This window comes from Argentina anserina, chromosome 2 (assembly GCF_933775445.1).
Source record: "Argentina anserina chromosome 2, drPotAnse1.1, whole genome shotgun sequence".
Classification (NCBI taxonomy): Eukaryota; Viridiplantae; Streptophyta; class Magnoliopsida; order Rosales; family Rosaceae; genus Argentina; species Argentina anserina.
Window position 1 is genome coordinate 24989214 of NC_065873.1, and position 13834 is coordinate 25003047.

A 13834-nucleotide genomic window follows, 5' to 3' on the forward strand; every position below is an offset into this window, starting at 1 on the left:
GGCGTGGCCCAAGTTTGATGAGGGTCATCGGCGTCGTCTGATCTGGGTTAGAATCCCAGAAACCAAGCGGAGGCTGGAGTTCTGGGTTGCAAGGCGGAGCTTGGCTGAGGCGTCGTCGTCGGCACTGGGCAGGGCAGGCGGCGACGTCGAGACTCTAGCAAATATGACTAGTAAAGGTCGCTGCTTTTGGTTTTGTAGCACGGGGCTACGCGGGGTTATGCCTAGGTTGACGTCCAAAAGAGAAGTCCGATCAAGGCAGATCAGAGATGAGGATAGGGTGCCCAAATCATAAATCTGGGTGCCCAGTTAAAGTCCTGATTTTCTGTTTTTTTTTTCTGCAATTTTTTCAGCATAAGAATTTTTCCATCTTTGTCGATTTTTTTTCATGACAAAAGGAATTGTCGTCGTCTTTTGCCAAATTTTATTTTCATGGCAGAAGGAAATTTTTCAGAAACTATGGTTTTAGACTTAGGAACTCAGGGTTATAACTTAGAACTATGTGCTGATAACATATTATAGAAGAATGTAATACACGTTAATTAGGGAGAAACATCATCTTTATTCATTGATAAAAGAGATCTTATATATAAGTATTACATTGAGTATCCTGTTGATTCAGAGATTATATATCATTTATTATCTAGACTAACATATACTAATTAAGACAAAATACACTAGAAAATTAAGAAAAGTAATTCTCATACAACACATAAATTTTTTATATATTTAATTTGCTAGTTTGAAATAAATGATTCAAATTTTATATTGTTTTGATTGGTTGATATTAAAGCTTGAGTTATTAGAGAAAATGTAGTATTTAATGTTATTGCTTCTGCAAAATTTTATAGATTGCTGCAAATTTAGAGAATTTTTCATTTTCTATCATTATTTTCTTTATTTTGAAAAATGATATATATAATATGATGGAGTGGAAAAAACTTAATATTCTAAAAAACAAAAAATTTCTCAAAAATATTAAAGTTGTTGAAGATGCTCTTAACTTATATTACACGAAGAAAAATTGTTTATATTACACGAAGAAAAATTGTTGAGACCGTCGTCACACAACCTAGCAACTTTGCTACGAGAAAAATATAGGAATAACATATCAAGATTCAAGAACATGGAATGGAATGGCAGCAAGCTAAAAACATCACGATCTCGTCAACCAATGTTTGCGAGGACAAAAATGGAGGAGGGGGAGGAAGCACATGACCCACCAGAAGGTGGCACAACCTGGCAGTGTTTTTGGGCAGAAACAGATGCACCCACACAAGAACAACAACAGCAAGTAGAAGAAAGATTCATCTCATTCATACAGATCACAGTACAATACACAAGCCAGTCAAAAGCCTCAGACACAGACCGTGGATTGTCCCAAGAAGATAATATTTTTTTCCTTCCAAAAAACAAAATCAATATAAATATTTTCACCATTTTCTTTCGTTTTTAAATTTTTCTTGTCTCCTGTCTTTTCTTTCTCCATCTTTGACTGAAAGTGAGTAGCGAAGAAGAAACAAGAGACTAGGCTGGCAGCTCCTTTTGCAGCTTTCGGCGCTGTTTCTTTCTTCTTCTTCTTCTTCTTATTAATTTCCAGATTTAGCCAAGGCTTGAATTCTCATTTCGATTCCTTGTTTAACTTTTCACACTTATATCACACACGGACTCAACTCTACTCTACTCCAACTCCTCCACATTGGTTTTGTGTTGTATAATCTAAACCAACCACATCACCCACGCTTCAATAACACAAAGCTAAACTCCTGTTTCGGCGATTCAACCAAAGCCATTCTCTTTTCTAATCAGGTAAACTCACTTTTAGCTCATTTCAGGCTCTCAACAGATCTATGGTGTTGTTGCTAGATCAATAGGTTGCTGGTTCTCTTCTGTTTCTTATTTGAGTTACTGGGTTGGTAGAATAACCTTCTGGGCTTGTTTGTGTAGTAATTTTATTTGATGGGCTAGTCTTAATGTTTCTGGAACTGTGAGTTTATTTCTTGTGTAGTTGGTCGGAAACATGTTAATTAATAGAAACCTGGTTATGTTTGGTTTTCGTTTTCTTTGGGATTGTGTTTGATTGCTAATGTTTTTATTTCTGTCAGATGGCAAGGCAAAGTCTTAAGAATTAGTATGTACTTCTAAATATATAAAAGGGTGATACCATATACAAATCTGAGCTTTTCTGATTAACTAGTATTATGTGGTTTGTGTAGTTTTCCCAACTTAGAATCAACAGAAACTCTATGACTATAGCTCATCTTTGCTTTTTACTTGTAATGTTGTGCTCTGGGGCTGATGCATTTTATATTCTGAAAGGTGTTAGCTCATCTTTATTGCTCCTTAACATTTAGTTTTTTTGATTAGGTGCATTTGAAACACATTATGTATGAACATTACAAAAGGGAATTGGAGATACATATAAGATGGCTTTGAGCTTGACTTGTGCTGTTGTGCATCTTCTATGCTGTCTATTGTACTAGAAAATATGGGTTCACTCTGCAGCAAAAACCGCGAGTACAATGAAGCAGACAATGAAGAGAATGCACAGGTGGATTTTGCATGATAATACAATTTAATCGCTTATGTCATTGATCAAGAGTTGCGAGAGCAACTTCCCTTTTTCTTTATTTACTAATTTTATTTGTTTTGACAAGATTCTTTTGGGTTGATGTTGCTTTAATTATTGTTCTTTGCATCTTCTATCAGCTTCTAACGTATAGTCATTGCCTTGCGTCTAGACTGCAGAAATTGAAAGGAGAATTGAACAAGAAACGAAGGCTGAAAAGCATATCCAGAAACTTCTCCTACTAGGTACATATAATCATGAAGGTTTTTGTGTATTTGCATGCAAAACACCATGTTCTGATTAGTTTATGCTTGTTGTGACCAAGAGGTGTCTGGTTGGTTCTGTAATTAATATGATCATTCCATTGTTTTTAGGTGCTGGGGAGTCGGGGAAGTCCACTATCTTCAAGCAGGTATAACATTGTACATGTTTTTGTGTTTAATATTTTAGAGTCGTATTTACTGAAAAGGAAATACTAAATACATTTTTAAGTCAAATAATCTATATGCAGATAAAGCTTTTGTTTCAAACTGGCTTTGACGATGCAGAGCTCAAGAGCTACATCCCAGTCATACATGCCAATGTTTATCAGACCATAAAAGTATGCAATACTTGAAAGGGTGTGTTGGTTATTTCCCTTTTGTGCGTAATACAAAGAATTTTGGTGTGAGCTATTTATTGTGGAAAACTTAGTTTTCCTGCAAACACTCTTCTTTGGTGCAAAAGAAGATGACTCTTAGTCTGGTATGTAATGTATGCATGATATGGTTGAACAGATATTGTATGATGGGTCAAAGGAGCTCGCTCAGAATAACAGTGAAACATATAAAATATCCAGCGAAAATCAGGTCTGATTTTATTGTTTCATAGTTTCCTAAATTGCCTTCTCTGTTTAGTGCATGATAGTTGGAAGTTGCATTGTTTGTAACATATGATATATATACAGCCAATCTATGAATATTCTCCTTTTAAGATTTCTGCATACTCATATTGTGTCTGAACAGAGCTGCTTGTTTGCTAAGTGAAAAAATTGTTTCCTTCGATCAGGAAATTGGAGAGAAACTATCAAAAATAGGGGGTAGATTGGATTATCCACGTCTGACTAAAGAGCTTGCACAGGAGATAGAGACTCTTTGGAAAGATGCTGCAATTCAGGTAGCTCTAACTTCTTATAACTGATGTATTCCTTTTGTTTGACATTGTTCCTAGTGTCAAAACAATTGTTCTTAGTACAGCTTCGGTCTTCTGTCCAATGGTCTAAGTAAAGTTCCACATCTATGCAATTGTAGGAAACATATTCTCGTGGTAATGAACTCCAACTTCCTGATTGTGCCAACTATTTCATGGAAAATTTACAAAGATTAGCTGACTCAAACTATACACCAACCAAGGTATGTACGACTCACTTTTGTAGGTGATTGTTTCCTAAACTGAACAAGTGCCGGACAACTTGATATATCTGTTACTGTTCACACAATGTGAAAGCTTGCATGTTTTGATATTGCAGGAGGATGTTCTTTATGCAAGAGTTCGTACAACTGGTGTTGTAGAGATCCAGTTCAGGTAATTACTCTTGTTTCTAAATTTCTAACCACTGCCATCCATTTGTCCTAAATCAGCTCCATTATTCAATAATTCAACATGAAAGAAACTTGAGGATGCTTTTAGCATATATTTGTGTTCATGAGTTAGGGAAATTTCTATAATAGTGCAAGTCATGTGTACTTAGCCAAAATTACAATTAAACAACTCAACAATGATTTTGATTGGCAGCCCGGTTGGAGAAAATAAGAAAAGTGGTGAAGTATATAGACTCTTTGATGTTGGAGGCCAGAGAAACGAGAGGAGGAAATGGATCCATCTGTTTGAAGGTGTCACAGCTGTTATATTCTGTGCTGCTGTTAGCGAGTAAGATCCGAATTGCTTTCACAAACTTATCATATGCATGCATGATCCATAGCAATTGACCTCGGTCCTTCACTTATCATCAGCAGTCATTCGTTCAGAGCAATTTGCTGTGTCTTGCTTGTCAATGGTCATTTTGTTTTCTGGTTGATATTAATAATATCTTCATACTAATAATTTCCATAATCAATAAGGAAATCTCTTCATACTAAATGTCATTGCTGCCATTATCTCTTCATAATCAATATTGTATTAATTGGTAAAGTATAAGTGATATAAATAATAGGTCTTGAGTATTCAATTGTTACCCCAAATTTTTGCATGGAGCATGTCAGCATATGCATGTCATTACCACTGTCAAGCTGAATTTATTCTCTTTGAACATATTTTTCAGTTATGATCAAACACTCTTTGAAGATGAAAACAGGAATCGGATGATGGAAACAAAGGAACTTTTTGACTGGGTCCTGAAGCAGCCTTGTTTTGAGGTTTATTTTCTACTAATCTTGCGTGTGTTTGTGTCACATATTCGACTTAATATTCCTTTCTCTAAAAATTGGCTCTTTTACATCTTATGCTCTCTTCTCATTTTTTACTTTTGGATGCAGAAAACGTCCTTCATGCTATTTCTAAACAAGTTTGACATATTCGAGAAGAAAGTTCTAGAGGTAAGAGCCATTAACTAGATCAGTATGCTGTTATTGTTTACCAGCTAGATCACTTTTGAATGGGTTGTTGATACTCGATGATTCATTGTGTAGGTGCCACTTAACACGTGTGAGTGGTTCAAAGATTACCAGCCAGTTTCAACGGGAAAACAAGAAATTGAACATGCGTACGAGTAAGTGTCTGCTTCTTTGTGGTCCTTTGCTTCAAATGCAAGTAACAAAACCACCATAGCTCTGCTAAAATTGTTTGTTCTCCGATCTGCGGTCAGAATTAGATCTATAGCTGGCTGAAAGCTTCAGCAAAGCTCAACCCTTGGTCATCATAAAGAAATGGACACACTCAACATTTGGACGAATCTATTGCTATAGGCTTAATAACCACTGTAAATGTTTGCATTCAGGTTTGTGAAGAAAAAATTTGAGGAATTGTACTTTCAGAGCACCACCCCAGATCGAGTAGACCGAGTGTTTAAGATCTATAGAACCACTGCCCTTGATCAAAAGCTGGTGAAGAAGACGTTCAAACTTGTTGATGAGACCTTAAGACGGAGAAACCTTTTCGAGGCAGGCTTGTTGTGACCAGGGAAGGAGCATTTTTCTGGGGGCATGAAAGATTGTATTTTGAACAAGCATCACATTTTGAGCACTCACATTCCTTGATTTTTAGCATTTAATTATCCACTAAATCGTGTTCCGCTTATGACTATCAAGACAGATTGTTAAAAATATGATATATAAGATCGTTCATCTCTTACTAATTTGCATACTTTTTAATCGGGTCAACAACCAAAATGCTACAACTAGTCTTACAAATTCTTACAAATTTGCTTACTTCTTAATCGAGTTAACAATTGAAATGCTACGATTAGTCTTACGAATTACTAGGCCGAAATTTTGTGTTCAAAGTAATAAGTCGGTTCATTCGTATGTGGTTAGGTACTTGTCAAACATGATTTAATCGCTGCCTACCTAATTAGTCAAAGTCATACCATCGAACCTGCGAATGGGAGGGACTAGCAAGATCAATTTTTTCCATGTTTTTTTCCTTTTTTCTTTTGGTCAATATTTTTCTCATGCTTAATGAATCATTCTTGAAACTTGGAACCCGTTCCTGTACTCTTTTTATTCTAATGGCCAAAAGGAGGAGAAGATTAAATTTACAAGAACAAAAGTTGAAATTACATACTTGTAGTAGATAAATGCGATTATCTCATGACCTAAATGATGCCATTATTGAGCAGACCTTATTGATGGAGTCTCTCTTTGACAAGTAGAAATTTCTGTCATAGGTATATTAACCTGAACCGTCCTATATTATCTCCAAAAAAATATCAGTGTATTAAATTAAAAATATATAGTCTATAATTAACACCAAAAATGAAAAGAAAGAACTGACATCAGCCCTAGCAACATATTTTATGAGACACATTTGTGTCAAAAAGTACTTGTCATCAGTCTCTGTGCCTGCAGCCCTGCCGACTGGGATTCCACCACACGTGTCTCATAAAACGCCGAAACATGTGTTCAACTCGCACGACTAAGACCCAAGGTCAAATCCGTCTTTTCCCACCCCTGACTCACTCGCCGCCCCCGTCTGAAATAAAATTAAAGAACGTGAACAAGCCCATATAAACGTCCCTGAGTCATCTCTTATAATCGCCATCAATTTTTCCTTATTCCAATTTTGACCCCCTCCCGAAGGGAGAAGAAAGAAAGAAGGCTCTTGAATCAACTGTGACTTGTTCGGCTTTCGCACCCAAAGCATATTCCTTTGGCCTTTCGTACATGCAAGAACACGACACTTTTGAATGCAGAACAGCACGAACGAGGATCGAACTTGGCCCAGATTGATCTCGCCGTGAAAGCCCAAACTGGTTCTGATGATCCCAGGTTTGCTTTCTTGTTTCTGTCTTGTGCATTTCTTTTCTGTGTTCTGTTTTGTGAACAAGGATGCTAAAGGAATCAGAGAAGGACATTAAAAAAGTGAAATGCCTGAAGAAAGTGGCCTTTTGATTTCTGCTTGGCTTCCTTTTCACATTTTTCTTTTCTTCTCAATCTCGTCTGGTTCTTTTGTGAGAACATAAAAGGCAACTAGTTTGATCCATGAATTTATCAATTTGGGTTTGTATTCTGAACCCATTTGGTGTTCAAGTTAATTGGATTGTAGACCAAATCAATATTGGAGATGTTTTTGAGCTAGAGTGAACCTTAAAAGCACCGTTCATAAGATGGATGGTGCTTGTTTTTGTTTTTATTTGTTATATGGATCATTTAGCCTTTAAGCCTTGTTAGCTATGTTTTCTGATTTTAAATGACAAAACTTTTGTCATTGTGGCTTTGTGCAGGTGTTTATAATGTGTCTTGATTGATATCATAAACCCAATTTCTGACTGAGGAAGTTTAAGGTGCCAATCTGGGTAGAATTGTAGGACATAGCAGAAGCATGAAGAATAATTGGTTAGGTTTAGGGGATTTAGATGAAGGGTCTCTGTACAATTTTCCGCTAGAGCCTCTGATTTTACATAGTGTTGGGGGGCATGTGTTTTCACATATTAGTTCATTTATGGGCAATTCATTGCACCACTGTAGATACTTTCACATGCCTGGAAATTCAGCTCTTGAAGGCGTGTTTAATCATATTTCAAAGGTTGCTGGTGCTTTACGAGTGATGTTTGCTTCTGGGATTAGTACAAATGCTACTGAGGCAATAGCAGGTGATAGTTGTGAACCTGGAAGCTCCAGTTCTTCTGCTCAAGTAACAGGCATTACCTCAAGTAGACAAAGATTTAAAGGACTTCACTTGAGTTTTGGTTCAAAAGTAGATTTTAATAGCCCCATGGATTTTGGTAAGATATCGACTTCTGTAATGCGGTTCCTACAAAAAGAAGCTGAAAGGCAATGTTCATATTCCTTGCTCTCATTAGCTACAGGACTTGCACCACCTTTTGGCAACTTGTAAGTCACTTAATCTTTCGCAAAAGAGTGGATTGAAGTGCAACATTTGTTGCGCTCTGTTTCCCATGTTGATTAATAAATTATCTTCTTTGGTGATTGCTACCAGATCTACAAACATGTTAGCTGTTTCATCAGCAAGCACTGATGTTTTCGATCAAAGGCCTTGTGAGGTTGGGCGGCAAGGATGTGGTGGTCTATCTTTTCCCGATTTGGACTGGAGAAAACATGCAGTAGAGCCTAGAACTGGCATTGAGTTCCCTATGGTTTTGGACAATATTTTAACAGCAGGCAACAATTCCAGTTTAAGTTCAGAGGTTAGCACTTCAGAGTTTTCTGTTGTCTTGGGTGGTGGATTTTGTTAGTTTTTCTTACTTGGTTTAGTCTCGTACTTCGTTGCTCTTGTTTATACATGGTTTAGTTTATTTATTTGGAATGCCTTTACCTATGAGCTTCATGTGATTGTGAGCGTTCTCCTTTTATTGAGGCATGATCAGTGAATGGAGGCATAAGGTTGAGAGCTAGCATCTTATTTATCTGCAATAGGCAAAGCCACCTAGAAAATAAAGTTCACATTTTTGAAAATATATTTAATGTTGATATTTTGCAACTCTACTGCAGGTCCTTGTGGGAACTGGATCCAGAACAATGACAATAATTAGAATAAAAACTCTGAAGCTCTATGCATTTGGCTTTTGTAAGTTATTAGTATTTCCACTCACTTTTTTTTTTCTTCCAATCTGGAATTTTTTTCACATCCATTATCTTATGTGGTCTTTTATTTGTCCATTTTATATAGATATTCATCCCAACTCTGTTTGCAAGAAATTGGGTCAAAAATACGCTTCCATTTCATTTGATGAACTAAACAAACGCCATGATTTTTATCAGGACCTTCTCAGGTATTGACAACTGTATTGCACAAAAGCTTTCTCCTCTCTTTATTTACATTTATCTACCTTCTTTTTCCCTATTTTCTCTGCCTGAGATGGCATATAAGTGATTTGTCCAAGTTGTTAAATTACTTGTCATGGCTGAGCTGTGTTTCCTGAGTTTAATGAACTTTCTGCTTTTCTTTTTTTTTTGTCTGCAGGGAAGATATTGATATGACACTTAGGCTTGTTGTTAGTTGCAATGGGATGAAAGTCAATACTGTGAGAGAGTAAGTTATATTTCTGTTCCCGACATAACTTTGGAGATTTAAACTTGTATGATGTCTTGTTCCAGACTTGGACCAATTGTTAGATTTTTCTTCTAGGATTTCCATAAACTGATAGATATTCTGGATTCAAAAACTTTTCTTCCTCATCAAAGATTTACAAGTCCTAGTATCAAAAGCACTTAGTTAGCTGAGTGTGCATATTCTCTCTTTTCGGATCATTAATGCTATGATACTGTTTTGATTTATATTGTGTTAGTTCGGTATATATGTAGTGGCTTTTGATGGGATAATTTTGAAATGGAATTTAGGCCTTAGATGATCTTAAGCCAAAAACTGATTTTGCAAGTACTTTTCTGTGTATATCCAACTTAGCTTCAGCTAAGTTTGCTATAATCTTAATGTTTACTGTTTGTCATTCTTGTTTCTTGATGCAGTGCCTTTGAGAAATCCCTTCGAGCCCGACTGGTGAAGGTAAATTATATTCTTTGCTGATTCTATGATTTGCACTCTTTGATCTTTTATTTATTCATTCTTGTCATTTTTTTTTCTCTTTTGTTAGACAAATCCAGAGACTGACTATCATTGCATAACAACATTTGGTTCAAACTTCACACAAGATATTCCATTGCCAGCGGTAAAACTCTTGTTCTTTTCCATATTATCTAAAAAATTTGGAGTTAAATTGTTCTTACGTCAACTTTTCTGAAAATTTCAGGGAACAACAATTGATTTTCAACGAACAGCTGATGGAAAATTAATTACTAAAAGTAAGCACTGATTGATTTGATTGTTATTCGTCATGTAATGTCTTCCTCCTAAATATAAAGAATACAGTTTTGAAAACTATCAAACGGACCAAGCCCCTCTTTCCAGTTCCTTTCTCTCTCCTGGTTGCTGCTTCTAATTTATCAGCCGGATGATCTGTGTCACATCTTGTTCTTGATTGATTTATTTGTACGGAACTTATGGAAAATTTGTTTTGCAGTTGGAGATAATCATGTTGGAGCAGTCCAAAGCAAAGAACTGTGCAGTAAGTGAATCTCTTGCTGTTTTTCCATTTATTTCTAGTATCTCAATATGCCTCTCAGGTCAATGGCGGATAAGAATGTGATCATGTACTATTTCTGGACTAATTGTTTGATGCACAATTTTTCTCTCAGGGGCATTCTTTGACATGTACCTGGGAGATGTTCCCGTGTCAGAGCAAACAAAAGAAGAGATTGGCAAGAATGTTGCTACTATTATTAAACGTTGCTGAAATGGTTCATTTATCTCCATTGCTCCCCTTTTTTTTTAAGGGGCTAGTGGTTTGTTGAGGACATGAACTGCTCACGACGACAAAGTTGTCATTGCCGAAGAGCATTACAAGGCATGAGTGAGTGCGTTTTATCTGGCCCTTTTGTGCCTTTCAGAGGGTGATCATTTGCTTACCAGTCTGCAATTCTTTGCAGCCATTCTATGGGGATTTTAGATCTACACAAGTTAGATGTAGGATTATGTAGTTGTCTCCCCCATACCAAGTGTAGCATTTGAACTATATGTAAAATCTATATTTCATTTTCATAATCTTTTCTGCTGAAGATAGCAGCTACCCAACATTTCTAGTCAGATACAAATCAGTCCAAAGCTATTGGACTTTCAAAACCTATTCGTGGGACCTTGTGGAGATTTTATTTGAGTATAATCTTTAATCTTGACCAACTAAACAAGGTTCTTGGAGGGAACATGTTGAATGGATCTCAAGTTCAGCTTGATTAATTTTTGTCTCTGTGGGAGGGGAACATGTAGATTGTAATTTCGATATATACGTAACTGATATGTAAATATCATAGAGAGGATAATTAAACAAGGAGGTCATTTTTCATCTGAACATTTTGATCAATAACTTGTGTTAAGCTTCCGGGTGAACAAAAGCTTCTGAGTTACATGGTTTTGTTAGTACTGAAGTAGGGAACTAGTTGAACCTAGAGATCGATCGACCCAACAAAAGCTTGTGGTTTCCTCGATCTACTTGAACCAAAACCCAACTGATCGAATTTATCGCTATGAGAATCAAAGATAATGAGGTCGCGTTTGTAGCATCTCATTGGAATCTCGATAGTTTATTTATTTATTTATTTCGTGGGTCAGTATATAAGAATTGCGTCCATCGCTGCATAAGTCAATTGCAGCATGCACTTCCACATTTCCACGTTACATAAGCGGAAAAAAATATATTACATCGCTCTTCGAATTTCTAACGAATGGTTACTATTATGTTTGAAAAAATTGGTTACTATTTTGCTGATTTAACTATATACCGTAAAACTCGAGTACTTAAAAGAGGTAGATTATTAGGCTTGAAACGGTTAAGTAAACATGAAGTCCACAGGCTTTCTTCAATTCCCACCCCACGTTTAAGCTTCTTCCTTCCAAAAATGGCTTCCGTTGATTAAACTCCGATCCCTGCGCCACCATCATTCTGTCAATTCATCTCCCAAGAAATAAAATTAACGGCCGTCCAAACATAAGCTGGAGCCTTTCTTTTTTTCCTCTCCCTCTCCCTACTCGACTATTAAAGAAGCGAGGGTTTGTGCATTTCCATCATCGCCTAAGTTTGGTCTATCCTGGAACCATGTTTGTAGGTAAACCCTCGGCGATCATTGTTGTATGGCTCGCGCTCTTTCAAGGACTCGTCCTCAACGTAAATGCTCATTTGGATTATAAGGATGCCCTAACCAAGTCCATCATCTTCCTTGAGGCACAAAGGTCAGGGAAGCTCCCTCCTAATCACAGACTCAAATGGAGAGGAGACTCCGCCCTCGACGATGGAAAACTTGAAAATGTATGTATATGTTTCCCTATCTGTGATTATTATTGTCAGATAAATTGTACTATGACTCAATCATATGCAGCGTTTTTTTTCATGACAAAAGTCGACCATATGCATTCATGCATGAATTTCATGGCCCTAAATTATCATTAGGGTCAGTTGAATAACTTGGATTTAGAAGTTTCAGTGGTTGTGTTTTTAATTTGTCCATTTTGGTCGCAGGTGGACCTTTCTGGGGGATATTATGATGCCGGAGACAATGTCAAGTACGGACTTCCAATGGCTTTCACAGTCACAACCCTGGCGTGGGCCGCCATCCAATACCAATCGGAGCTAAAGGCTACTGGAGAATTGCAGAATGTCATTGACGGCATTAAATGGGGAACCGATTACTTTCTTAAAGCTAGTGTCAAACAGACATTGTACGTTCAAGTAGGAGACCCCAATGCAGACCACCAGTGTTGGGTTCGACCAGAAGACATGAAGACCCCAAGAACTGTGTATAAGATCAATGAAAACACTCCTGGATCAGAAATTGCAGGCGAAACCTCGGCTGCCATGGCTGCTGCTTCCATCGTGTTCAGACTCATTGATCGTGCCTATGCTCGTCGTCTCCTCAACAGAGCCAAGCTGGTATAATATGCTTCTATACTTTTAGTTTAATCAATTAATCAAGCTAGGTTAATTTTCAACCTACTTATTTGTTATTATTTTCCCCGTTCCTTGTAGCTCTTCCAAATGGCTAAAACACATAAAGGAACTTACGACGGAGAGTGCCCCTTCTACTGCTCCTTCTCCGGTTACAATGTAACGAATCTTTTCTGTATAATCTACCTACAAAAGCAAAATCTTATACGGTAAAATCTATCCTAATCTAATTTTCTTCTACCTAATTTGGATTATGATGTTATAGGACGAGCTATTGTGGGCAGCTACATGGTTGTATAAGGCCACCAAAAGACCAGAGTACTTAACTTTTCTACACGAAGAGGCCATTACCGCTACTGTGGCCGAGTTTAGCTGGGATCTTAAGTATGCTGGAGCTCAAATCCTTGTCGCAAAGGTAATTAACTTGGGCGCTAATATCATATACTGTTCAATTATGTGTAACAGTGTAAGAAAAACAAAAGCAATTAAATTGTGAAAATTTCCAAATATCATTGCAGATGTTCTTTGAGGGCGATAAGACCTTTGAGAACTACAAGAACCAAGCAGACAGCTTCATTTGCTCGAACATCCCCGCAAGTCCGTACGCTCAAGTCAAAACCACTCCGTCCGGTATGGTCCACCTCAGAGACGGAGCCAACACTCAATACGTCACCGGCACCGCCTTGTTGTTCAGCATCTACAGCGATTTCCTAGCTCAACACAACCAAAAGGTCGTGTGTTCCGATAAACAGTTCGACAGCGCTAGCCTTATGGCCTTCGCTAAGAAACAGATCGACCTGGTGCTAGGAGACAATCCTAGCGGCAAATCCTACATGGTTGGCTTCGGCAGCAACGCCCCGACACAGGCACACCACCGCGGCGCGTCGATCCCCATGGGGATTGATTCCGGCCAGGTGGGCTGCCCCATGAGCTTCGTGTACTGGTACAACAAGGATACACCAAACCCTAACGAGCTGACTGGTGCCATCTTGGGAGGGCCTGACATTAACGATCAGTTCCACGACAAGCGCTGGGAGTCTGCGATGACCGAGCCATGCACCTACGTCAATTCACTGGCGGTTGGGGTTTTGGCAAAGCTAGCAACCAAGTCTATCGCGTGA

At 37.7% G+C, this 13834-nt stretch overlaps 3 protein-coding genes across 4 annotated transcripts; all 3 read left to right on the forward strand.

Annotated features, from left to right (window-relative positions):
* The first annotated feature begins 1387 nt into the window (after positions 1 to 1387).
* LOC126781999 (guanine nucleotide-binding protein alpha-1 subunit) lies at positions 1388 to 5897 on the forward strand. 2 transcript variants are annotated; one of them, XM_050507141.1, is made up of 14 exons: positions 1388 to 1806; positions 2481 to 2548; positions 2739 to 2811; positions 2941 to 2978; positions 3078 to 3167; positions 3343 to 3414; positions 3614 to 3721; positions 3856 to 3957; positions 4074 to 4129; positions 4340 to 4474; positions 4866 to 4959; positions 5080 to 5139; positions 5233 to 5312; positions 5541 to 5897. In XM_050507141.1, the coding sequence occupies exons 2-14, from the start codon at positions 2486 to 2488 to the stop codon at positions 5716 to 5718; spliced, it is 1149 nt and encodes a 382-aa protein (XP_050363098.1). In that variant the 5' UTR covers positions 1388 to 1806; positions 2481 to 2485; the 3' UTR covers positions 5719 to 5897. The 2 variants fall into 2 exon arrangements, with proteins under 2 accessions (XP_050363098.1, XP_050363097.1); XM_050507140.1 differs by having other exon boundaries at positions 1390 to 1806; positions 2365 to 2548.
* Positions 5898 to 6812: 915 nt separating this feature from the next.
* LOC126783025 (fatty-acid-binding protein 2) lies at positions 6813 to 10934 on the forward strand. Its single transcript, XM_050508406.1, has 11 exons — positions 6813 to 7029; positions 7485 to 8094; positions 8201 to 8408; positions 8713 to 8788; positions 8891 to 8993; positions 9185 to 9253; positions 9688 to 9724; positions 9813 to 9887; positions 9969 to 10020; positions 10239 to 10283; positions 10414 to 10934. The coding sequence occupies exons 2-11, from the start codon at positions 7583 to 7585 to the stop codon at positions 10509 to 10511; spliced, it is 1275 nt and encodes a 424-aa protein (XP_050364363.1). The 5' UTR covers positions 6813 to 7029; positions 7485 to 7582; the 3' UTR covers positions 10512 to 10934.
* A 933-nt stretch (positions 10935 to 11867) lies between these two features.
* LOC126784394 (endoglucanase 16) lies at positions 11868 to 13834 on the forward strand. The gene is made up of 5 exons (XM_050509859.1): positions 11868 to 12077; positions 12288 to 12698; positions 12795 to 12872; positions 12979 to 13128; positions 13232 to 13834. The coding sequence occupies exons 1-5, from the start codon at positions 11868 to 11870 to the stop codon at positions 13832 to 13834; spliced, it is 1452 nt and encodes a 483-aa protein (XP_050365816.1).